Source organism: Coffea eugenioides, chromosome 1 (genome assembly GCF_003713205.1).
Source record: "Coffea eugenioides isolate CCC68of chromosome 1, Ceug_1.0, whole genome shotgun sequence".
NCBI lineage: Eukaryota > Viridiplantae > Streptophyta > Magnoliopsida > Gentianales > Rubiaceae > Coffea > Coffea eugenioides.
Window position 1 is genome coordinate 1,068,993 of NC_040035.1, and position 26,087 is coordinate 1,095,079.

The 26,087-nt window shown below is 34.8% G+C and overlaps 3 protein-coding genes and 1 long non-coding RNA gene across 7 annotated transcripts; 2 read left to right on the forward strand and 2 right to left on the reverse strand.

Annotated features, from left to right (window-relative positions):
• Positions 1 to 883: 883 nt before the first annotated feature.
• On the reverse strand, positions 884 to 5,050 carry LOC113777334 (protein arginine methyltransferase NDUFAF7, mitochondrial). Its single transcript, XM_027322369.1, has 9 exons — positions 4,699 to 5,050; positions 4,406 to 4,611; positions 4,193 to 4,303; positions 3,920 to 4,109; positions 3,353 to 3,411; positions 2,638 to 2,690; positions 2,317 to 2,539; positions 1,967 to 2,075; positions 884 to 1,814 (listed from the first exon to the last, which is right to left on the reverse strand). Exons 1-9 carry the CDS (start codon positions 4,937 to 4,939, stop codon positions 1,552 to 1,554), a joined length of 1,455 nt encoding a protein of 484 aa, XP_027178170.1. The 5' UTR covers positions 4,940 to 5,050; the 3' UTR covers positions 884 to 1,551.
• A 1,084-nt stretch (positions 5,051 to 6,134) lies between these two features.
• LOC113779132 (peptidyl-tRNA hydrolase, mitochondrial) lies at positions 6,135 to 10,634 on the forward strand. 4 transcript variants are annotated; one of them, XM_027324595.1, is made up of 9 exons: positions 6,135 to 6,294; positions 7,042 to 7,149; positions 7,242 to 7,326; positions 7,449 to 7,516; positions 8,166 to 8,216; positions 8,297 to 8,370; positions 9,608 to 9,666; positions 9,740 to 9,816; positions 10,268 to 10,634. In XM_027324595.1, the coding sequence occupies exons 1-9, from the start codon at positions 6,229 to 6,231 to the stop codon at positions 10,397 to 10,399; spliced, it is 720 nt and encodes a 239-aa protein (XP_027180396.1). In that variant the 5' UTR covers positions 6,135 to 6,228; the 3' UTR covers positions 10,400 to 10,634. The 4 variants fall into 4 exon arrangements, with proteins under 4 accessions (XP_027180396.1, XP_027180422.1, XP_027180403.1 ...); XM_027324621.1 differs by having other exon boundaries at positions 9,750 to 9,816; positions 10,268 to 10,368; XM_027324602.1 differs by having other exon boundaries at positions 6,204 to 6,294; positions 7,011 to 7,149.
• A 4,121-nt stretch (positions 10,635 to 14,755) lies between these two features.
• On the forward strand, positions 14,756 to 16,794 carry LOC113750984 (transcription repressor MYB5-like). Its single transcript, XM_027294864.1, has 2 exons — positions 14,756 to 15,335; positions 15,799 to 16,794. The coding sequence occupies exons 1-2, from the start codon at positions 15,019 to 15,021 to the stop codon at positions 16,502 to 16,504; spliced, it is 1,023 nt and encodes a 340-aa protein (XP_027150665.1). The 5' UTR covers positions 14,756 to 15,018; the 3' UTR covers positions 16,505 to 16,794.
• Positions 16,410 to 24,070, reverse strand: LOC113751000. The gene is made up of 3 exons (XR_003464754.1): positions 23,838 to 24,070; positions 17,792 to 17,884; positions 16,410 to 16,500 (listed from the first exon to the last, which is right to left on the reverse strand). It is a non-coding gene; the product is annotated as an uncharacterized LOC113751000 (long non-coding RNA).
• Positions 24,071 to 26,087: the final 2,017 nt, after the last annotated feature.

A 26,087-nucleotide genomic window follows, 5' to 3' on the forward strand; every position in this document is an offset into this window, starting at 1 on the left:
TTAGAGCATAGTTTCATTGTAGCTGGTTTTTTTTTTTTTTCGGCCTCCATTCAACCCAGAAAAAATATACTTTTTTTTTTAAAAAAAAATTGTATTCTAAGGTTAGCACGCTCAAGGATATGGCTCAATAAATTGTAAACCAAGGTTAAATGCAGCTAGTGATCCTAATCTCAATTAATAGCGTTGCATGTATTAGCTCAATAATCAGAAGTCAAGGGTTTTGCTATACTAACACTTGCTTGCTGTAAACAAACCAACAACATATCCATAATGGCTAATTACACTTCACCCTCTTATAAATCAATACGTAGCGTTGACCGTGTTAATTAACATATGTTGTTAGTATTTATGATCACTAGCATAGGTTTCTAGACACTTAATTGCCAGGTCAATCCCTTCTTGTTTTCCATCAAAATTTGTATGTAGATTAAAAGCTTAATGTGAGTTGTCTCATTTCATTTTTTTCTTTAATGGAACTCGAGTGATATTAACACTTAGGATACGTTTGATAATACTGAAGTTGAAATCTGAAGTTTGAATCCATTAAATTATTAAATTGTTAAGTATTAAATCTAATACATTTGAGTACATATCACATTCAGTGATAAGTAAATAGTTTATCATTTAATTTTGGAAACAAATTTTACCAGGAAAATTTAATGCTACTTAATTAATTCAGATGTTCAATTTTTGGTTATCAAACAGTCTGAATATGTTAAGATCTGGTTATCAAACAATCTGAATATGTTAAAATTTAAATCTATTAAGTTTAAGTGTTGAATTAGATTATCAAACAGGGTCTTACTACACTGCATTGTTTTGGTTGCAAACTGACATACGGTTCAAAATTATGCGTAAAATGAGTCAAAAAGGAAGAGAAAGGTAGTACAATTCGCAATTGAACATGTGTGGTCCTATTTCATCCCTCACAATTGGGAATTAATGAGTTGAAATGATACCTAATTCCCAACTACGAGTTGTAAGCCTCTTCAGAGGGTAAAGTCTGGTTAATCTCTGTCAAAACAGAGAACACCATCCCATTTTAGATACCTTACTAACTGGCCCTATGCTGACTTCTAAAAGAGCATATAACTAGGACGTTCATTGTGGGGGGTCAAAAATCCAAGATTGAACAGTCACTCTGAAGACAATACGAACACCTAACTAACATCCATACTGAGTCTGTTAAAGAAAAGCTTTATTTTCAGTAGTATAAGCTGCTATTTATCTTCGGAACCCAAAACTTCCCTGAAATGAAGCTGCACAATCTTGTAGAATCTGCTATTTGAACCATTTACCAGTGAAGCTCTTGTGCAATCAGCTCTCCATGGAGATGCTACCCCAGACTGCACACCTCCTTGATCAATATGCTCTTGATAATCCAGCAGGAAACAGCATTTTGATTTCTGAAAGAAATGCAGGGAAGAACTAACATGGATAGAACTCTGACCTTCAAATATGACTAGCATCCTGGCGTGGGTCATTGAATTACAGACAAATCCGTGGTAGCATATTCTAAGTTGAAGAGTTGAGTATTCCGGCTAAGCGTATTTACTGAAATGGCACTGGAACACCTATCTCCGTATTGATGATAGCCATAGCCAAGTACCGCGTACCCATTCCTATAGGTGTCTGCTCATCAGGACCCTCCCAAAATGGGGCTTCACCTTCGCCAACCAAACGCCAGTAGCCTGTCCTCAGGGAATCAGCTTGTTCATCTGTGCAATTCTCTAGCAATGCTTCTACTCGAAAATTAATGCCAAGAGAGCCAAGAAACTGAGACTGGGTGATTGGGCCATGGACTGTCACATTTTCTGCAAAACATCACCCTATCAGCATTTGCAAACTAGTAATTTTCACATTCTCCGTGTATTTTTGAGGTAGGTTTTTATTTCTTTTTTCAGATTTCTATCTCCAAAAGCAAAATAATTTAACTAAAAATCTCAGAAGATGAGAATGAGGTTACCTGAAATTTCCTCAGCAGAGTGCCTTATTGCAGTGAAATCAACATATGCACTGAGATCAGCGGAGCCAGGATTATCCAATATATTGACAAATTTGTGTTTTCGAATTGCCTGCAAAAAGCTGTCATGAGTCCTGGAATAATTTTTCCTTTATTAGCTAATGAATCTCAACAGAACAATTGATATTAACATGGGGCACCAGTTTGGAAAGATTCAATAATAAAACAAACCTTATGCAGTAAAAGTCCTAATTTTACACAAAAAAAGAAAATATCAAGCAACTCCGATATCCGAAACACAGCTTCAATCAACCAAGTGCATGTAGAGTGCAATGACAAACCAAGGCAACAACCTGAAGACTGTCTGAGACTATTCCGTTGACTCCATAATCAATGATGAGAGCTACACCACCATCTGAACCTATTCTTTTAGCAATTGTTTGAGTCAAATCCATTGCTCTTGGGCAAATTTCAACCTGCGAAAGCTTTTCTATTTCTTCAGTCTCAGCCCACTTGCAGCGTTTCATTAAATACAGAGTTGCAGGTGTAGGCCGAGGAGATAAAACAAAATGAAACCTAAACAACAAACCACACACCATTTATCATCAGCAAATTCAACCCTTTTAGTTAAAACTATGCCTACAAAGAAAAGATGACATGATTCTAAGACTTACGATGAGTTTTCGTCAACATCAATCATTTTCTCATGCCATCCATGAGAAGCTCTCTGCAGACAAATCACAAACAGGGTAAACGTGAAAGGGAATAACAAGATGCAACATAAGATGATCAATTATTTCCCTTTTGGGTTTTTTTGTTGTTAGTTTATTTCAGATGAGATATGACTGTTACATCAAAAGAACAGCCCTAGAAGATTTGCTCTTCTTGATTCAGAATCCTTCTATGAGTGGATGGAGAACAACAGAGGAACCAAGAGAAAAAAAGTCAGAGAATCACAGAAGAACAGAAAGCATTGTGTTATCAGCCTGAAAGTCCAGAATGGTACCATAATTAATGGAACAGTGTTCTAGTTCCAAAGGCTTATAAGAGAGTTTCAGAAACAAAGCAGCCAAAACTTGACGAGTCCCAAAATTACAAAAATCACATCACATGGCCCCTAAGAACACTAGATTCTACAACTCAATTAATAAAGTGCAAGAATTCAGTAACCTAAGTTTATTCAACCTACCAGATTTTGCAATTAATTTTTTTCTTAACAGAAGCTCAAATGAAAAATCTATAGTTGCTAAAATTTCCAGCTATGCGTGAAATCTAGAACTTTTCAGCATCAAGTTTCTAAGGTTAGCCCCAATCACATGCATTCACATATAAATGATGCAACAAAATAACAGAACAAAAGTGTCAAAATAACAGTTCTACTATACACACCTGAAACTGATGAACAGGAAGGGCATCATAGAACTCATGGGCTACAATGATCGTCGGCACTGGAGAAAAAAAAAAGCATAAAACCATTGCCTGGGTACTTAGTTTCAGGGATTTTAAAAACATCAATAACACATTAGACTGCTATGACATTGATTCCTAAGCACAGGAGATCTTACAGAAAAAATATGGGCAAGGATTTCCAAACTGAAACTGAACAGCCGTTATGACAAAATTTAGATATACTTCTCAAGCATGTATGCATTAGAAAACATTTCACTGAAAACAGATAATCAAACTGACTGAGCTAAATCGTAAGTAAACTAGGAGACAGGAGAATCAAAAGTAGACATCAATGCCCGAGCACTAGCACTGTACAACTTCACGTGCACATTGCACAGAAAAAGTCCATTTTGGAGGCATATTGCATTCCAAACAAGTAAATACAGTGAATGAAACATATTAGCAGCAGTCAAGCTCAGCTCCCATCATTGGTATGCCTGTTTATTTTTTTCTTCTATTTTTTTAATAATATATCTATCAGATGCAGAGCCCAAAATATCTTCTTACATCCAGTAGGAACCTCCTCCATTGTAGCATGCCAAGATACAGGACTGCCAGTCATAGTACTGACTATTTGTTTCTCCCCATCCTCACCCTCACATTTCAAGGTCTGATACTGGAGTTTCCGCAGCACTGGACTGCATTCAACCATGTGTATGTGCACAGATTCTGTAAAGTTCTTAAACTTGGAAACACCCTACAATTGCAACCTTTTAGAATTCAATAAACAATACCCCACAATTCATCAATGGACCAGCAAAAAACAACACTCTATCTTACTCTTAGAAGGTCTGCCAAGAGAGTTCCTCGCCCTGGTCCCAGTTCAACTAAATTCACCTTTTCCGGTCGTCCCATTTGCTCCCAAGCGCACATTACCCATACACCAATCATCTAACATATAAGTAGTTTAAGAACAATACTAAATCAGGAAAAAACAGACAACCCATCTTAAAAAACATGCTTTTGACCATATCAAGGTTAAAAAAAAATCACCTCCCCAAACATCTGGCTCACTTCAGGAGAGGTAATAAAATCTCCTTGAGCTCCAAAAACATCCCGGTTAATATAGAAACCAGCTTTTGGGTTCGTCAAGACTTCCTCCATGTACTCCGCCACCGTGATGGGTCCACCCCTGAATTTGATGATTCCTTTTAGATGCTTAACAAGCTCAGAATCAGAAGTCGGGCCATGGGAATGTTCTGCCAAAGTTCAGAAGCAAATTATTTAGGTCATTAAGCTAATTGAAGTAATTCGCATTGAAAATTGTCTAAGCATGTAACAAGCACCAGGTGGGTTGTACAAGCCAGAGCGGTCGATGGAGATTTTGGTAGATGGCGACGGAGTGCAGGCCGAGTCTTCCAAATGTTCGACGCAAGTACTATTAGGAGTGTGTGAATGTGAAGAAGAGGAAGGAGTGGAAGTGGAGCATTGGCGAAATGGGTTATATATGCCCGGTGAAGAAGATGATGGTGCCGCGAGAAGGCGCCGATAATTAGCGGAAGCCTGAGCTGCTACTCTTCTCAACATTTTCTCGTCCTACTCTCGGCTGCTGCAGCTACAGAATTCAGGAGGATGCGAAGGCGGGGAAGACGAAATCAGTGGAAAACGAGGTGTGCGGACAACGGGGGCCTGCACGAGCCGCGCCTCGCGCGTCATATGCTTGTGGAAACTTTTTATTTTCTCGTGGAAACTCCTCCCCTCTTCTTTTTGTGGTTAAAGATGCTGAAGAACTATTATAAAAAAAAAAAAAAAAGGATGCTGAAGAACTAATCTCGCCTTTACATAAGATTATAATCTCTCTTGAGCCATGATTTTAATGTAATAATGTATTTGGATTCTTCTACACAAACTCGTAAAGACAAATTGTGATAATAAATGTTATTTGATTTTGTGATAATAGAAATTCCTGTAATTCTTATCTTGAGAGTTTATATTTAATTTTTTTTGTCAATCAATTATATTTTGCATATTAACATTTTCAAGTTAGTATTTATTACTTTAATTGGAAGTCGACTTTAGATGGGCAAATCAGTCAAGCATCTTGACTCGAATTTGCGAATAGTTCGATTAAGTACTCGACTTGACATTGATTAATGCTGAACTTAAATCAATTTTAAACTATTCGATTGAGTTTTCGAGTTAAACTTTGAGAGCTCGTTGAATTCTGTCAAGTATTCAGTATAATATTTAATTAATATATTATAAATAATTAAGTTACTTTTTTAGATTGATTATTTGTAATATTTACGCCTCTAACCATTTGTTGAGTTTGCTAAAATTCTATTCAATCGAATTTGGAGCCTCTTAGTATTACGTCGAGCCAAACTCGAATTTTGTTTGAGCAACTAGCTCGAATTTAAGTATTGCTACTAAGCATCGAATTCAAGTTTGAATATGACAATATGCAAACTGGGCTAAACTTCATATCACTCAAGTCATATATTATTGTAACAACTTTCTTAATTCTTGATGATGCTTCTTTCATATATTAAAATTTCAAGTTTCGAAGTTTGAAAAGAAAAAATTCTTTTAAAATAAAACAAATGGTTTTTTAATCGAATTTGAAGTCATATATTAGTTTTTTAATTTTTTTTTTGTGATTTGATGTTTGTGAAAATGAAAAGATAAAAAAGATAATTGAATTGAAAAAACGTGTTTTATGAGATATAACCACCTATCCAACAAAACCTAGTACTGCATCTAATTTTGAGAAATTTGAGAATCAAAAACACATGCATGAATGATGTATGCTTAAGGGGAACATTTAATCAAACAGGTAACAAGCAAGCCCAGCAGGCGCATCAGTTCCATGGCCGATGCTGGCCAGTCCTCTGAGCCGAAGCAGCTTTAGACCAAACAAAAACCAACCGGGCAACGAAACTGTAAGTACATACGCAACATCATTTGACTCTCACAGATAGAATTGGAGTGGTTATATATATTCTTACGGTTTTTCGAATTTTTTTGTTTGAGGTTAAGTTTTCTTTCTTCGAAACTTTCAAAGACTTTTTCTTCGTCTGATTGAAGAAAAGAAGAAAATCCTCCAACTTGGGTCTATTATGCGTATGCCTTCTGGGTGTTATGCTCATATTTTGCTGTTATGCTTTGCTTCCTGAGTATGAAATGGTGGGATTGTCTGGCAATTGAATGCAAACTTCATGCTGCTATAGTTTTGTTCTGCTGATGTTTGGGGACTCTGATCCAAAAGGATTCCTTTTTTAATTTCTCAATGATGTTGGACAATGTTGCTTTCTCATAGCAAGCCTCGGTTTTGAACATATGCCCAGATATAGGTTTCTCTTGAGTTTCACAATCTAAATCACTTGCATTTATTCTCTTGAGTATTTTTTTTTGGGGATTGCATCACCATGAAGGAAAAAGGTGCAGGGAAGACAAAATTTCGTGCTCTGTTAGTTATATATTTATGTAAAAGAAAAAAAGAATTCTTGAAAGCTGCAAGTGAATATTGATAGTAATTATGAATAGTTCATTGTTTCAATTGGTTCTGTGACATTACTTCAGCACATTGTTTAGAAAAGCTTGAGACTTTACTGTATTGCATGACTATTTGTGCGAGTAATTTATGTTTTTTTAACAGATAACCGGGGGAATTGATGAAATAGTAATAGATGCTTAGCAGGTTGTCAAGGCACTATTTTTGCAGCATTTCACCTCAGCCATGGCTCTTTGTGGGCTTGGGGAATCCCGGTGATAAATTCAAGGGAACAAGACATAATGTATGTCTGAGGATTTTCTTGTTACAAGAATGATGTATGCTTTTGTTTGTTGGAAGGTCTAACTTTGCTCTACCGCTGTGGGATTGAAACAGGTAGGGTTTGAAATGATCGATGCATTTGCAGAGGCAGTAGGGATTCCAATGGACATGGTTCACTGCAAAGCTGTATTTGGAAAAGGCATGTAGTGATACTTGACTTGTGTAGACCATATACATGTGTTGTTGTGTTTGAACCTGATTTGCAATAAGCATGCTTGTCCTTTGAAGTTTGACAACAGGAGTTGATTAATTGATCTTCAGGTTTTGTAAATGGCGTCCCTGTTTTCCTTGCAAAGCCCCAAACATACATGAATCTCAGTGGTGAATCTGTAAGTGATTAAATATTTCCTTTACATCTCCAAGGTTGACAAATTTGAATATGCTCATTATGATAAATTATGTTCCTGTGATAGTTCTGGCTGCTCTTCCATTTTAAGAAAAAATATATATGAGATAGCAGTTATGCTTGTCCTTCTATTTCTTCCTTTTCTTGTTTTCTGCAAAATTAGTATTATAATTTTCAATTCTTTCCCAAAATCTAGATTGAGCAAATGAATAATGATCAACTAACACAAAAGAAAAAAATAAAAGAACAAAAGAGTGGCAGAGAATTTTTGTTGATTGCCAATAATACGATCTTTGTTACAATTTGTTGCAACGCTGATTTAATCTGGTACTTGTTTTCATTTTGTGGCAAAAAGTTTCCTTTCTCGCATGGTTTATATGTTTTTAGTGTTGTGAAGCATTTTTATTTGCCTTTTAAAGGATAACTCTATTGATAAACTAGTTGGAGATATGGAATGTGGTCAAGATCAAAATGTTTCACAGAAAGTGTTTGTCTTAAACTTTTTTTTTTCCTTCCTAATTACTTTTTGAGAAAACCTTCTTTTTTGTTTGTGTTTTCACTTAGTATTGCTCAGCATACAAACTATTCATTTCATGATTACTTCCATGTGTCCTTTTTTTTTTTTGGCTCAGAGTGGTCCACTTGCAGCATATTATAAGCTTCCTCTCAATCGTGTCATTGTGGTAGGTAGCTCAATCTTGACTGATATATGTTTACCTTTGGGTTAAGGGATGTATTGTAAAGACATGTTTTTTGGTTGTAGTTTCATGATGACATGAACTTGCCATGTGGCGTACTTCGTCTTCATCACAACGGGGGCCATGGAAGTCATAATGGGTATGAAATACCAACTTTCTGTGTTGATATTGTATAAGATTAGTTTCCATTGTCCTGACAAGTTGTTGTCCTTGTCAACCTCCCTCTCCTAAAGTGATAATAGTGTTTTTCTTTCTATTTGTCTGGTTATGTAATGCAAGTGAAACTTGACTAAACAGCCATTGCACGATCTTGATGGTCACCGACTAAACTTGACTAAACTTCAGTATTTGTTGATCATATTTTAATTTGCTTGGTCGACAAGAAGCACTTCATCTATGGTGTTGGCAGAGGGTTCTTTGCCCCTTCCTGTTCCCTGTTTCTTTTCCCTTTCACTGAATTCCCACAAACATGTATTCACTGCTCAAATTGAGCATGCAGCTGGTTGACAAGGAGTTCTTAAAATTTATCCTCTTGGGAGTACATCCAAAAGCTTTGCTTTAGTATCTTCTGAATAAACTGCAATGAAGCAGCCTTAAATTCTTTCTTTCCAATGTTTTATTTTCTTGTCCTATCAGATCTCTCAGTTTCTAACTTGTGCAATTTTTTCTGAAAGGTTATTGAAGGAGTCTACTTATCGTTATTTTAACTCTCTTATGAAAATTGAGCTGGCACACAACCCCCTAGTTTCCTTTAGTTGCGCAAACAGCTATTACTCTTTTATACTGCCATCTATCAGGTACACACTAGTTATTTGGAGTGGTTTGTCTTGGGATCAGACATTATTTCACAAAGTTACCTTTTGGAACTGATCAGTTTTTATTTCAATAGCAAACACATGCATACTCAGATTATGTGGGACTTTGTGGGCTTGCAGAAGATTCAATTTGGTATAGCTGTACAGGAAAACTGAAATTGGTCTGTACTTGTTAACTTTTTTATAGGTTTACAGAGGATACTGCTAACCATCCATTATGAGTAAATTATAATCGTTCCTATAGAAGGAATTGGTGCCCAGTAGATATCCAGACTCATCAGTTTTCTCCATTGTTCCTTGCTCTGTATGACGATTACTAGAATAAGTTAACTCCCCAACACATTGCACTAAGGTAAAAAGCCAAAGGACTAAATCTTTAGCCCCCTGGCTGGAAGTGTTACCAATGATACAATTTTTGAAATGGAAGAATGCAATATTGTGCACATGCAAATAAATACACCTGTCACTGTATAGAAATTGGAAATTTTACTTTCAAAAAGGTCTCTGTTTTTGTTGTATTCAGGATGTCTGACCTACTTGCATGTTTTGATATTTTGTCAGGCTGAAGAGTGTAATACATAATTTTCGAGGAAATACGCTGTTTCCTAGATTGAGAATAGGTTAGTTGCTTTCCTTTTTCCTGCTCCTTTGCATTACAGTGTGAAGGGCACAGCCATTATTTCTGCACCTTAGGTATTGGCAGGCCTCCTGGTCAAATGGATCCAAAAGCATTTTTGCTGCAAAAGTTTAATGCGGCTGCTAGGGAACGGGTATGTCATTCAGAAAGGCCCCTCTCTCTTCAATTACCCTTCTTATATTGTTAATACAGAATTCTGCAGCCTGTAAGCTGTTTTTTAGGACTTATTTTGGAACCATTAGGTAATGCCATGGCCCAGCCATGAGGTTAATGGTTAGTTCAACTTGATTTCTGTCAGATTCTAATTTCATCAGATGTCCTGGAAGGGACAATTTTCACCAGATTTGGTTTCATGAAAAGGATACATTCTGTATTTGACTTTGTTTGTCTCCTTATGTTGGCTGCAGTTTGTTTCTTTTTTTATTTTTGTGGGTATCCTTTTTCATTTTGGCGATCGTTGATGACATTTACTTCTATCATGCTTCCCAAATGAATTTCTCTGAGCAATATTTTTCATTTCTAACTTTTGAAACACGAAAGGGAACGGCGAAAAAGCTGACTTCTTCACTTTTTGGGTTCACTAGATTGATGCTGCACTAAAGGAAGGGGCTTACGCATTGGAACAAGTCTTGTCTAAAGGCCTCACAGAAACAGCAAGATGCTTCAACACAGATCAGAAGTACAAGCATATAAGATTGCAGACTATGCCTACATAACAAGTCCTTGTACCAGTATCTTTTTCCCGAGTAGCATGTGACTTTTATTACAGAGTTACAGTGTATAGACAGTTTACTAGCTACATCTGTATCAGAATTTAAGGTGACCAGCATTCTTTGGCAGCCTATCCTCTATAGACATTTACCCCTCTTAAACTGTATGTATTTCAATCCAAAAATTACCGCTAGAAATATGATAATTAAATAGAAGAGGCACCTGTTAATTCTTTTTAAAGACGGTAGGTATTGGAATTGCTTTGGTCTTGATCAGACACATTGCCGATGCCTTGCAAGATACTGCATAAATGTAAGGTATTATCAGAAAAGAAATATGAATGTAACGTTAGTTAATATTCAATAGGGAAATGTAAAAGATTTTATAAGACTAATTTTACTTTTATTATAGTGTGTGTGATATAGAAAAGCAAGCGCCTTTGATAAATGTTGGGATGAAAGTCGTGAATTCAGAACTCGTTTCCACCTATTTTCTTGAAACTTTTGAGGCAAAAACCAATGTCCACTAACCAATTTGGCTAATGCTTTTCTTGCTACTAAAAACTCGAACTCGATCAATGCCAATACTATTTGAATTTGACCTCAAACGAGTACATAACATTAAACTCGAGTTCGATTCAAGGCGGTTGTAATCAAGCTTGAGCTTGACTCGATTGAGCTCAAGAATACTGTGAACCTTTTGGAAGCTCGAGCTCCATTTTTGCTAAGATATGAACCTATAATAGTCATTTCATAATATTCTTAAGTACTCGAGTACTAAATACTGATGCTCGAATTCAACTTGCTATATATATATATATATATTGAGAAATTGAGTTGGAGTTGAGTCTTTGACCAAGTAAACTTGGCTTGCCTGCAGCCCTACTAAAAATAGAAGACGAGTTTATGATCAGGCACCCACCATCCCTGGTGATTGCATGGTCCGTGGGAGGATCTGGAGGGAATGTGAGGACCTTTCACCGTGATTTAAGCAGCTGTCTTTAGCTATTGATGAAGGAGAAAAGTAGAAACAGGACCGAAGAGTTCAACCATGGCTGACAAGGGTTGAGGAAGGGTGGCTTATGATGCATGATCTATTGAAGGAGGAAAACCAACTGAAGCCAGCCAAACGTGCGCTTTTGTTTTCTTTTCCCCAAGAATTGCAAATTATTGGGTGACTTTGCTGCTTATTTGGTATTTTAATTTACACGTCAAACTACAGTATACGACTTTATAGACTAGTTGCATTTGGTGATCAGTTAGGTTATGCAATTTATTTTGTTTGTTCATTGTTTTGCCTCACCCATGCATCTGCTTAATTCTTCTGGATTTTGGTCTACAAAATTTATGATGTTCTTCTCACATGTCTGTGCAGGCACTGCAAAAGCAGCAGCTGCTTCTTCAAGTCCTGCCTAATATGAGAATGGGGGGCTTTGTTTGAGATGATTATTTATTGTGCTTAAACTATTGAGTTGCCTTTTCATCTTCGGACTTGTTTTGTGAAGGTTGGGTTCACAAGAAACTTTTTTGTCTTTGGAGTCTCCGGAAACACTCCAAAAACAATTTAAAAGAGATGCACAATTTCAGGTACGCTGTTACAGTAAAAGTTTTTCACGTACACAGTTACGTATTTTATCTATTAATTCATACATTTTTGCAAAAAGTTGATAAACCAAGTCTTAAGATTTGCTTGGTTTAGGAGGATACATTGAGGGTTTGTTCTTAATAATGGTAATAGTGAAAAAGTTACAACAAAAAGGGTTGGCATGGGCTCAACCAACAATAAAGACCTTGTTTGGAAGCTAAGTTTTTTGTCAAGTTTGTCTGCTACAAGTTTTTTAAAAACTTTAGTTACAGTAATCTCAAAAAATTTTTCAAAATTTTTAAACTATACACTTCAAAATATTTTTTTTAAAAAAAACACACTTCAAAAAATTTTTAAAAAACTTCTACAGCAAAGACAAACCGTATGAAATGTCAATTAACTTGAAACTGAAATTAAACCTTAAGTAGCTAAAGACCAATCAAGTTAAAGATATGCCCAACTCTGCAACAATATTTGTGACAAACTGAGGTGTGATTCTGATTATTGACGTTAAGTTCATGTAATTTTCAAGAACAACAGAAATTGGGCTGACAGTAACAGAAATCACAAGTGGAGTGTAAATCTATAAAAACTTAGGAAGGTTGGGTGGAGTCGGTAAATAATGTGGTTTTCACTTTGATCATGGAGAATAATCAGAATCATCAAAAATTACTCTCTGAATGATTATAAACTTTAGCCTCTACGTTCATTAAAAAATTAAAAATTCTATAATCACAATATAAAAGCAATCTAAAATATCACAAAATTTGATTATAAAACAATCAAAATCTATAATCAGTTAAAATAATCAATCAAGAACAAGTCCATCCTATATATTATTGGGATACCTTGTGTCAAAACTAGAAAGACTTCTTAACAATTTTCATACCCTTCAATTTTTAGTGTGTCATTTTCACATGATAGAAATGACCTTTGAGCTTGGCATAATACCTTCTGTGACTCCCTCCAATTCTACTTTTCTAATCTTTTACTATCAAAATTCTTTCAGATTAATTTTTGTAGTTAGATGTCCAGTGGGAACTGTGTTTTCTTCCACACCGATCGATTATAATATCAGTTCTTCTCCAAAGTTTTCCAACATAGGAAGTAGCCTCGTTAACAAGAAACCAAAATGATACTAGTTTCCAACCATTTTTTGCCCCCTAAAAATGCAGACTCATCTTTTCATCAATAAACCATCCTTTTTCTTTTATAAAAACCCAAAATGATAATTAAGAACGGAAAAAGAGAGCACAAACTCATAATCTATTGCTCCCTTGTGCATTTAGACACTTTCATTAATTTAATTTTACTTCTAATTAACGTTTGAAATCCCTTTTAACTACTGACAATTAAACGCGGTTAGATTTTCAATATGTATTCCATTTTTTGTTTTACAAGGTTTGCTAATATCTTTTGAAAGGTGAATTTGATCCCTAACGTGAAATCTGGCAACTTTGCCTGCTGTTGTCTGAATTGAAGATTTAGCATTTGCACCAAAAAAAAGAAAAAAAAAAACTAAAAGAAGAAGAAGCAGAAGAAGAAAGCGCCGACTGGTACAAGGGGACGCGTAGCGCCTTTTCCTTCTCCAATATTTTTTCGGACAAATCGATGTTGCTGCGAGATTCGACCCAGAACCTGACGATGCTGAGGAAGAGACGCCAACCACCGGCCATTCGCGTGGGGGCTGGCGCCAACCACGAGCCTTTTCCTTCTCCAATATTGGAAAGCGGAAATTTGTAGGGGCCAACAAGGATCCCAATTGGCCCCAGATGCAGACCAAATTACGTACATCACGTTGAGTGGATAGGCATTGTGTGTCTTCCCAAGTGCATTCTTTGCGCGTGCTGTTCACTCTCTGTCACGTGTCTTTTTTACCCCTCGCTGTCTTTTTCTGTCTTTGTCTCTTTCTCTTTCTATTTATGATTAATCTTGGGATAAAAAATAAAACAACTCCATTAGGTAAATCTAATATACAGAAAAATTTTCCGTAATTTCAAAATATACAACACGACACTCCGTACTTTGAACTAAATTATAAATGTGATAGAATCCGTTAAATTTAACGGAAATAAATGAAATGACAACACGACACTCCGTACTTTGAACTAAATTATAAATGTGATAGAATCCGTTAAATTTAACGGAAATAAATGAAATGACCAGAATGCCCTGATATAATTAAGCAAAATACAGATAAAAAAATCATTTGTTTTATTTTTTAGATAGAGAGAATTGAGGGTTCAGGGGTAGAATAAGTATATTTGTTAAAAATTAGGTATAATTTTTTTTTTTAGATTCCAATAAGTCATTTCCGTTAAGTTTAACGGATTCCATCACCTTTACAATTTAGTTCAAAGTACGGAGTCGTGTTGTATATTTTAAAACTATGGAGAATTTTTTTGTATATTAGATTTACCACATGCGACTTTTTTGTAGTTTATCCTTAATTTTGTATGCATTGATAGTGTATATATTAATATCTTTAAATGCATGTCATATGTGCAGAAAATAAAATTCAAATTCAAAATTAGAATAAGGTAGCATGCATGTAAAGGCATACATGTTAGTGCATTGATAGTGTATATATTAATATCTTTAGATGCATGTCACTGATTTTTTTTTTTTCAACTATAATCTAAGGAATTGGGCTCAAAGAAAAGCAATGAATAAATCTTGGCAAATATAAGAGCATACAAGTTCAATATTTTTTCTTAATAGGTGACAAGTGAAAACCGCACAAATAGATCAATTAAAGATGGATGATGTTAAACGAACAAAATTCATCATTCTTTGAAAGGAATATTTGAAATAATGTATTTTAAAAAAACTGTAGTAGAACTTTCTTAACCAAATAATCGTAATCCACCAACGACAGCGCGTGCCATCACGCTCGCATGGGGTACGCGTGTGCTACAATTCTATCTCCATCCTTAGCTCCTAAGCATACATTTCGATTTTCAGCTATCCATTCCGTCTTCAAAATCTACCAGACAACAACCACAAGAACAAGGGCAAAAACTACTGGAGAGTGGCCGAAATGAGGAACCCTTCATCAAAACCACAAGCAGCAGCAGCAACAAATAATACAGGAGCTGGAGCTTCTTCAAACAAGACGAAGGTGGGTTTAAAGAGAGGTCCGTGGACACCCGAAGAAGACGAGCTATTAAGCGATTACATCAAGAGAGAAGGCGAAGGCCGGTGGAGGACTCTGCCTAAGAAGGCAGGTCTCCTCCGCTGCGGCAAGAGCTGCCGTCTCCGGTGGATGAATTACCTCCGTCCTTCCGTTAAGCGCGGCCACATCGCCTGGGATGAAGAAGATCTCATCCTCCGCCTCCATCGCCTACTTGGCAACAGGTCCATCACATATATTATTATATACTCATCAGACTAACAAAACAAAACCCAAAAAAAAAAAGCGAATATCTTTGGAGGGTTTTGATCAGAGAATTCCATGTCGTCATTCTCGTGCCTTTCTTGACTAGGGTTTGTTTTACATTTTTATTTTTTTTACCATTAGGTCTAGGGTTTCACTGTTCCACTCGTTGAAAAAGCGTTGTTTTTCCCTATTTGATGCGGGATTTCTTTTGTTCTTGGGAGACGAATTCCGGTAGATTCTTCTGATCTAAACTTTTTGAGACCAACAAACGTAGGTAATATGCATCGAGCAACAAATGCACACAAGATTCTTCTCGAACATTTAGGTTGAAAGACAAACGTACGAGGAGCAATACAGTGGACGAGAATTTGTCTTACAATACTAGTGTGCTTTCACTAATTCATTTAGTACTCTCCTAAGTTGTATATGTTATGGTTGCAGGTGGTCTTTGATCGCTGGGAGAATTCCAGGACGAACGGATAATGAAATCAAGAACTACTGGAACACTCACCTGAGTAAGAAGTTGATCAGCCAAGGAATTGATCCAAGAACTCACAAGCCTCTGGAACCTAATTACTCCGACTCCAACAATGAAAACAAAGCTTCATCCTCCAAACTGCATCACGCAGTAGCTGATCATCCCAGTTCCAGTAGCTACGAGCCTTCTGCAGCAGTAGTTATCAAAGACTCGAGAGATGCAAGTACTAGCAACATCCCTATCGATGGGATTGAATTTAATTCTGACGATCAGTACCAAAACCCTGAAACAACAGCTGGAAAAGTTCATGTGAACATGCAGAATGCTGATCATGAAGGGGATGTTACTTATGGGATGGATTTGAGGAGCAGTCATGAAGGATTTAGCAATGAAGACGATGATGATACCAACTATTGCACTGATGATATTTTCTCATCATTCTTAAATTCATTAATCAACGAGGATGCTTTCAACAGCCCAAACCTACTTCAACAACAGCAGCTGCAGCCCAATAGCACGAGCACTGCTACAGATTGTGATGCTTTGATATCTTCCACAACTGCATTCACATTTGGTCCTGGATGGGATGCTCCGTCGGTGGCTTCCACTTCTTCTGATGATCACAATGATCCCAAGCTCACGAATGAAAAAGTTGAAAAGCAGTTCTGAATTACAACATATAAAAAGTTTATTATACGGCTGATAAGATTTCTAGGGTTTTTGTCTTTCTATTTTATGTATCATGTATAAGTGGTTGCATCACTGCGTGTGATGGAGGTTTGTTTCTTGTAGTCGATAATCATCTTTTCCTGTTATTGGTGTGGTGTGATTGTGGTATGCTGCAATGCTGTGTGCGTTAATTACATATATTGCAAACATTCACGACATGTATTATAAGTACCTGAATGTTAATTTTTCTTTTACTTGATATTTGATAAACCTGGCAAAACTTCGAGATTCGTACTGCTATTTTAATGACCTTTCTTTGGTCCTTTTACTGTTTCGATTCGGTAACTGGTGTTCAAGAAAAGTTCCACTATCGAGTAGTAAAAGTGCTGAACATTCAATTAATTTGTCAACAACAGGAATCAAGATAAACCACGGAGGAAAATAATTTGTATGACTAATTGATAGGTTTAATACTAGCAGACTAGTAATACAATAATTTATCTGGATATCAATACCATTTGTTGCTTGGATGATTGCATCATCATGTTTTTTTGTAACCGGAGATAAATCAATGAACACACATTTCCTTGATTCTTGAACACTAGACATGAATCAGAGGTTGATAAAGCTTCAGCTTCCGCCCTCCATCATTCAGGTTTTTGTTGCTCCTTAGCATTTACATTTGGAGTGAAAATCTTCTAAAGAACTTAAAAGGTTTAGGCAAAGATTCTTAATTATTTATTCAGTATTATGGAGTTCGAATTGTGTGGACTGTCACTTGTTATAATTTTAATCTTGAATACTGCATAAGCCACAAAAGATAATGAGTCGCCCGTGGCATTAAGCTCTAAAAACTTTTAAACCTGCAGCATTTTTAACCCTTGTTTCTTGGCCATCATGTTTTGTAACCCACGTAACATATGATAAATAGGTTAAAAGCCAGGTCAGTCCAATTAATATCAATGGCATGGCCAAGCCCTAGGTATTAAGAAAAAAAATTAAATCTTGTATATACTGATAGTATATACGTTACCACAATTAGATGCATAATACATATGTAAAAATTGGACACAAATTCATATTTAAATTAATTATCATTCATCTAAACCTGACAGTATATATAGAAGATTATTCAGAAGAAAAGTGTAGAATAGATGGCTACATTCTATATGATATACGGACAACAGATTATGCAAAGGTTACCAGGTCATGCAGCTTAACAGAGTAAAAGTTTATGCAAAAGTTAAGAAAGTTTGTGTGGGGAAGAAAAAACAAAGAAGCACTTACTTGCAGCAAATAAATATTGTCATTAATGAAGCCGAGACATTAGAAACTTATCGATCAGAGCGTTCACTTCCCCATGATGATGATATGGAGGACCTGCTAAAGCACCAGGAGGCACGAAGCATCAAAAAACTATTATAACTTCAACGAATATATATGAAGGCAATATTTAAAACGTTTCAGGGACTTTTTAGAAGTTTTGGCATTATGATTATGCGTATACATAATGCAAGAGGCAGTATACTCGTGTGCTTTGTGCAGTAAAGCTGTAACGAAAACATCAAAGGTTTGCAGTACTTACAAAAGTTAAATTGCCAATGAATTGCTTACAGGAAAACAAAATGAAGAAAAACAAATTACCAACGAGTTAGTCATAGGCTTAAATTCCTCAAGTATGTCCCCCAGAGTGAATTTCCATGCATAGGCTGTTGTTTGACTTGTTTGAGTGATGACTTTCAACTGTGAATGGTTGTTATTATATATATATGTATGTAAGTCTATGTATGTATATGTATATGTATATATATGTTGTTAAGATTGATTCATAATCACCCTCCAGATTCATTGGTACATTGAATGAAGAAGATACATTGGATGAATCCTTTTATTATTCATTAGTCCATTTATGGAGTTATTCAATTGATGTACTTGAAGTACTAATGAGTGTTTAATAGGATTCATGTACCTTTGATCTTATATTACCTGTATATAGAAGTATTCTAACATCTTTTGTAACAACTTTTGATCAGTTGAAATAATAAGAAAATAGTTCTTTATTTTCTCTCTATTTCTTTTTCTAATATTCCAATCCCTATTTTAGCAATATATTTTATTAGTTTCACAGCAAATGTGTGTATATATATGTGTAGGTGTAAGACTTTTAGGACTATTTTTTATAAAGAGGAGAAAATGGCTTGCAAAACTTGAAGTTAATGTGTAAAGGTAGAGCATCCTTTAGTCTATGGCATCTGGTCCTTTTGATCCTTATTTGAAAAGATAATTGCTTCTTGAGACTTTTATCCCCAATGACATAGTAACTAAAAGCAACTAGCTATTATTTGTTCCTATCACATTAATTTCGATAACTCATTGGACATAACTTTTGATGATTAATCTCTTCAAAATTCACAATACTCTTTTCAACTGCAGAAACAGTCATATTTTGGTGTGCATTGAGAAATAATTGCTATATAATGAGGCAAATCTTAGAAAAAAGCTAGTTTAGTCGATTGCCTAACACCCATTCCCCACCATTCATAGTCTAACTCTATACCGCGAGACATAAAAAATTTGTAATGCATGTGGGAGCTAACTGCATGATCCATGCTGCAAAAAGTTTAAGAACTTGACTTGAAAAGGAAGGTGGTCTAATTCAAATAGAAAAAAGATTAAACATGATATAATCAGTTTTTTTTCTTTTGTTTTTGGGTTCAAAGAAGACTCAATCCTTATTCATTACAATTAATGGAGAAGGAACAAGGCAAGAAATTGAGCGTTAAATCAGAGTTTTCATGGTTATCTAACTCAATATCTCTATCAGCTGGATGGATCTTAGGGGGAAAAAAAAATCAAACGTGATTTTGGTCAAACTTGTAAAGGTCATTAAGAAGCATTTTGAACCATGCCAAATCAGTTGATAAGCATAGCCCCAATCTGGCTACTTTCGCCCTCGGTTCAGAACTATGTTAAGATTGATTCCAAAATCAAATATTCTAGTACTACACTCACCATCGACAATTATGTCCTCTGCCTCAACAAATCTAATTCATTTTTGTTACACTAAGGTTAGTGGCTACTGACTATTGATAACATAAGTACTACTATCTCATTTTATACTAACAACTAGTTTATGTTATTCTTTTTTTTTCCAACATTGTGGATATCCGGCCCTACACCCGACTAATCTCACAGTGTCCAAGTAGAGCAAGTCCGACCGATGCCCAGGATGATAACAACTGGATCTCAAACCAAAGACCTTGGAGTAAAAACCCTGAGCAAAAACCAGTTGAGCTACCCCAATACGGACAGTTTATGTTATTCATATCATTTTTTTTTCTATTTCATGCCCAACATACCAAAAAGAACGGATGGATTCACTCAAAAAATGATGACATACATTTTGATATATAAAATTAACTTTTTGTGAACGAGGTAATAAAACACCTTTTATCTTGTGTCTTTTAGGTACAAATAGAAGAATCCATCCATAGCATTATGTGAAAAAACTAAAACATAAGATTCTTCTTAAGGTGGAGTATATTAGGTTTACATGTGAAAAATTAGTAATTGTTCACCAGCCTTTTTTTTTTTTTTTTTGAAGATTTCCATACCCAGTTGTGCAGCATGGTCCAATTTTATAATGCACTGAATCACCTCCAAAAGGGCAAAAATGAAAAAAAAGAAAAAATTATGTGGTCATGGCCTGATTAAATAAGTGGTCTTGTTTTTGGGCCAACGAGAACTGTCTACAAGGGAGTTTGGCTGTCTCATGTCCGATGGGCTGGTTAATGTGACTTGGATGCCCAAGTCTTGTTTGGACCTGATAATGGAAGAAGATTAATGAATTGCTTTCTAAACGAATTTTAGTTGAACCTAATCACAAATTGGATCTTACCTAGTTTGCTTTGAGCTTAAGTTTAATTTTTAGGGTTATTATCACTTTACCCCCTTAAATTATATCACTACTATTAGCTTACGCCTTAACATTATTTTTTAGTCACTTCACCCCCATAAGTAATTCAACTCAACATATTAAGAAATTTTGGACAAAAATTCCCTTTTATTCTATAGCATTACTATATTATTATTATCACTTTATCCCTTTAAATTATAATAATACAATCACTTTAATCCCTAACATTATTTTCTAGACATTTTACCTCATCGTTAATCTAACTAGTATGGTAAAAAATTTTTAAATCTATTTACCTTTTTTTATATATAATTAAAAATAAAAAGTTGGAATAGTAATTCTTCCTTTTTTTTCACTTTAAGAGATTAAAAAATATAAAAATAAAAGGATTTTCTCAAATTTCTTTTTTCACACTTATTAATACTGCGAAAAGAAAAAGAGATAGGAAAGAAAGAAACACAAAATTATATTTTGCAAAGAAAGAAAATAAAGAAGAGTCTAACATTGTCGTATTACTTTAAAGTTGTCAAGATTAGGATTGGAATTGGGTAGTAAACAAAAAAGTAAAATAATTTTAAAATAATAAAAATATTTAATTCTTTCTTATTTGTAATTTTTAAAAAAAGAATTGAGTTCTCTCTCACTCTCTATCTCTCTCCCTCCCTCTCCCTCTCCCCATCTTTCTATTTTTTTTCAATATTATTAAGATTGTCAAGAAGAAAGAGATTAATATTTTGACTTTTTTTCTTGATACTAAAAAGGAGAAGAGCCACTCTAAATTTTTTATTGTTTTTATTATACAAAGAGGAGGGTACTTTCTTCTAAAGTTTTTGAACTTGTTAAATTGGTTTAACGGTGGATAAATTGCTTAAAAAATAACTCAATGGAGTAAATTGATAATGAGCCTATAGTTTATGGGAGTAAAGTGATAATAATTTTAAGGGTTAAACATGTCTTTTCACTTTAATTAACAAATTTCGTTAAGTTTAACCGTTAGTTTTGGAGATAAAATGACTAAAATGTAACGTTAAGAGAGAAATTGATAGTGACACTAAACGTTAAGGGGGGATAAAGGGTTAATAACCCTAATTTTTACACCAAATAACTATTTATGGTTTTCTAATTTTGCCTATTTATGTCTAATTAAGTTTTGGTGTCTCCATCAATTTTTTTCTTTTTTTTTGAAGAATAATAGGAAGTTAAATGTTCTATTATGATCTTAATGAATGTTTACATATCAAAATTTGAATCATCTAATTTGAGATGCATACGGCTAATCAAAAAAGGGTTGCATATAAAAATCAGTTTCTTTTACTGGGCTAGATTAGCACAAACCAAACAATACCAGTTTTTCTTCTGCTTCTCAGCTGGGAGTTCCTATATATGGATTAGACTAGAGCTAGCAGCACTCAACTACTTGCTCTTTCTAGACAAGAGGTTAGTTAAGCTGATAGAAAAGAAAGAGGAAAATATGTAACAATAAATGCCAAAAAGGGAAAAAAAAACCAACTAGAATGTACTAATTAAGGAATAATTAGTATTTGTATATTAGTGTGTGAGTTGAGTAAAAATCTCAGGAGTTAGAATGTGTTAAGTTAGTGAAATGCCTAAGACTAGCATATAATGAGATATTGGCACCATTAATTTCTTTGTTCTTTTTTCCTTGGATGAGCTTGAATTTTGATTTGTTTGGAAACTTGTAGTTTGGGGAGCACTTATGAGGTTGAAATTTGGAAAATCATATGGTCCCAAAAATGTGTCCGCCCTTCAACTCAAAAGCTACCAGTAAAAAATTGCAGTGTGCAGGAATGGTAGGTAGACACATGGTTGACTTCAACTTCTGACTCATTCTAATGGTTTAGTTGAGTTAGATTCTCCAAAAGGGTGACAGTTTTACTTAGGGAGGAAAGGAAAGACTACCAATTTAGAACAAACAATTCTTTTGGCATAATCAACAATTTAGAGGACAGAGAAAAGTAAATAAGTGTACCACATTTATGCAAATTTTGTCACCTTTCCAAAACAAATGGATTAATCAATCTGCTAATCTTAACTTGACAGTTGTTGACAAACAACATATTTTGGAGTTGATAGTTGTGGATTGGATCAGGCAGGCTAGTTGGTGGCCATTGTGTCTTCCATATTTAGTTTAAAAAAAACTGTTCTTGATTTTCTTAGGATGGTGGGATTTAATTCTAATATGCGAATCAGATTAGACAGTTTGCAGGAGATTCATATCTGTAACACTTTTCAGGAAGACGTGACCAAATCTCCAGCAGGGTTTTTGCCTCCCAATGCAAACCTATCCTTCAAGTATTAACTTTACTCTTTTTGGTTGATAAGCATCTTCCAAAGTAGCAAGTATTACGTAATTCCCATACCAGTAGTCCTGTTCGATTGCTATTAATTTTGTAAAACTTATTTCATATCGAAGTGAGTCTTGAAAATAATAATCTTCGGTATGATATGATACATACGTACGTAGATACATACATACATACATATATATAAATGTTTGTCATTTTACAGCTTAAGTGAGCGTGACAGTTGATTTTGTTAGGCCCTCTTGACTCAATTGACTCATTATATATGCACACACAATCACATACAAAAGTATGCATATTTGCAATATAACAAGAAAAATTGAGGTCAGGAGGCTTCATGTTTAGTTAGTAGTTTAGACATATGGCCTAGGCATGTGTGAACCAAATGGTCACAAGAGATTGAGGTTTAAGTAATTGCCCATGACCTAACATGTTAGTTGAAACAAACTAAACGATTCTGCTTCTTCAATAATCCAATGTAAAACTTGATGAAGAATTTTATGATGGCATTCATGAGGCCATGATGTTGTGTGCTTTAATTCATGAGGTCAGTTGAGAATTTTGATGTAAAAAACTCAGGTAGCTGTCCTTGACTTTTCTTCTACCATTATATTTATGTTTTGGTATGGCGAGTATTTTATAGTTTATACTACTATTTGGGTATAGTAGCAACAACTAATTAACGTATACCATCTAATAAGAATAGGGATTAATAGAATTGGTCATATTGAATCTAAAGTAATCAAGAAAGTTTAGATGGAAACTTAAACTCATTAGTTTGCCACTTCACATAATGCTTATGATCTAACCATTATCTGGGAATACAATGGTATCCGATATGCATGCTACATTATCTCAATTCGAATTTAAACATCAAATTTTACATATATAACATGCATCTAAACCCGTTGATATATATACTGATATATATACTGACAGTGCATAAAACGTTTACTTCTGAAATTTTCCATCAAAGTTGCTCAAGGGAAATGATATCAATGGTAATTAACCAAGCATTATTGCATTCATGTATTAGAAATGGGACAATGAAAGCAAGAAATCATCAAGTGGTGTATACAGATTGCAGACTCACCTGGAAACATGATCATTGAGACATATACAGCTACTGATCCCTGCGTCCAGCTCTCTTGCCAATGGCATCATCACCTTTAACACGATCAAATGGTTAATGGGCTTGGCTGCTGACAATATTTTCGAGTCTAGAATCCAAACTTGCAGCTTCAGAAAATTTTTCTACCACCGCAAGCCGCTACGTTTGTCCCTGAACAAGAAATATATGGTGGGCTTATACCTAAAAAGTTTGAAGATTTGTCTAACTACCTATAAAAGCACGGAGCATTTATATGTAGCAGGAGTATATATATCTACTTCCAATTGCATTGCATGATTTTTTTTTGGCTTTTGATTGACCGGTAGTTTCCCAGTACCTTTACCGGATTGCTGTTGAAGAAATTAGTATGGCAAAGGTGGACTAACCGAACGTTCTAACCCACAAGGCTACCGATCCATACGACAAATAAGTTACCAACCTGTCTTTGATGTACATATGCATGCCCTATCGGAACAGGTCTTCCAATTAGTTTCAAAGCATTAACTCTTGTGGAGAATTGATGGTGGAAATTGTTGTCTATCTCTGTTCAATATCTAGACTTCTAGTTTGTCAAAAAAAAAAAAAATCTAGACTTCTAATTAAATTATCATCATTGTACACAAAATACTTTGAGATGTATGCTAATTCTTCTATTTTGTGACTATACAAAGATAGAGGAGTAAACGAATCTAATCAACTCGAATACCCTAGTATTTAAACTTATTTGATTATTTTAACAATATTGAAATTTTGTTAAGGTTTACTTGTTTAGTTGTTGAATCGAGTTTGAACGAGTTCTTTTTCGAATTTGAAAGTTATCGAACACAAAAAAAAAGAGTTCAATGCTGACTTGAAACTCTTATCAATTCGAATTCGATTCGAATACGGAATAGTTTGATTTACCTTTCGGTCGTGCAAAAATGTATGAACGACATTCGACGCGTTCAACAAGCTACATCGGTATACTTGTGGTACTAAACACTACTAGGAATATACGTATGGTACCCAACAAAACTACATCCGATACTCATTACTTCTAGTGGATGAAAATTTCCCTTCAAGCATTGAGAATTTTCCTTGGGTTTTTATAAGTCGCTGATAATGATATACATTGAATACGAAAAACGTTCATATCATGCTTCTTAGTCATTGTCTTTAGTATTCTAAACAACGAGCTCATTTTTTTTTCCTTTTTTGTCTGGGGAGGAAAGGGGAGGGGGCGCAAATTCAATTAAAGAGTTATAAAAACAAGAGTATTTTAGCTGTAAAAAGAAATTGACAGATTCCATATCTTAAGGCTTTAATTCCAAAATACCCCATTGACATACATTTATTTGTCTTTCAATATTTTCTCAATGAAGTCAAGAAGCCCAAATGAATATCAAGTTGTGAATGAAATATTCATGTGTGCCATTGATGAAAAAAAAAAGAATTAGAGATGGTTTTGAAAATTCTTTTTCTCCTAACAACGGGTTTTATGCACAGAAAATTAATGTTATCACTAATCATCCAAAAAAAAAAAAAAAGGCAACCAAAAAGAGAATGAATCCCAAATGTCTTTTACATTTTGTCAAAACTTTTGTTGTGAATAGTGGGCATAAGGATATAGAATTTTGAACAAATTTTCAGGTATTGAATTTCTTAGTTACCAAATTATTACATAGAAACTTGACATTAATTTCAGAGCCAAAAAGTTAAGAAAAAAAGTGCAGAAACTCGCAAAGTTGGATGATCGGTTGACCACAAAAATCAACTTCGGCCATGTTAGCTAAACGAAGAGATGGGATTCTAGTAAAAAAAATAAAATGCACAATTTCGATTTTACCATTTTAGTTGACATTACAAAATAGAGAAATTCTAACACCCTTTTAAGAATCACACCTTCAGCATAAATTCTCCGTTGGATGGTGAAATAATTATTTTGGACCCTTATATTATTTTGAAATAATTATTTAAAATTTTTACAACGATCGACGTTGAAAAATAGAAATTGAGAAAATGATTCCTTGAAGAGACCATAGAATTTTTCATCAAACTATACAAATATGTATTTGAGGAATGATAGTAGGCAAGATTGAAAATTGAGCCCGTTCAATATGACATAACATCTGAAAATAATTACTCCATAGAGAAGGATCGATGAACTACTACTATAACTACTTCACCTAAATTTTTTTGCCTCCACCACTGCTAAAGCTTGTATTGTAAACCCAATTATGCCAATCAATGATA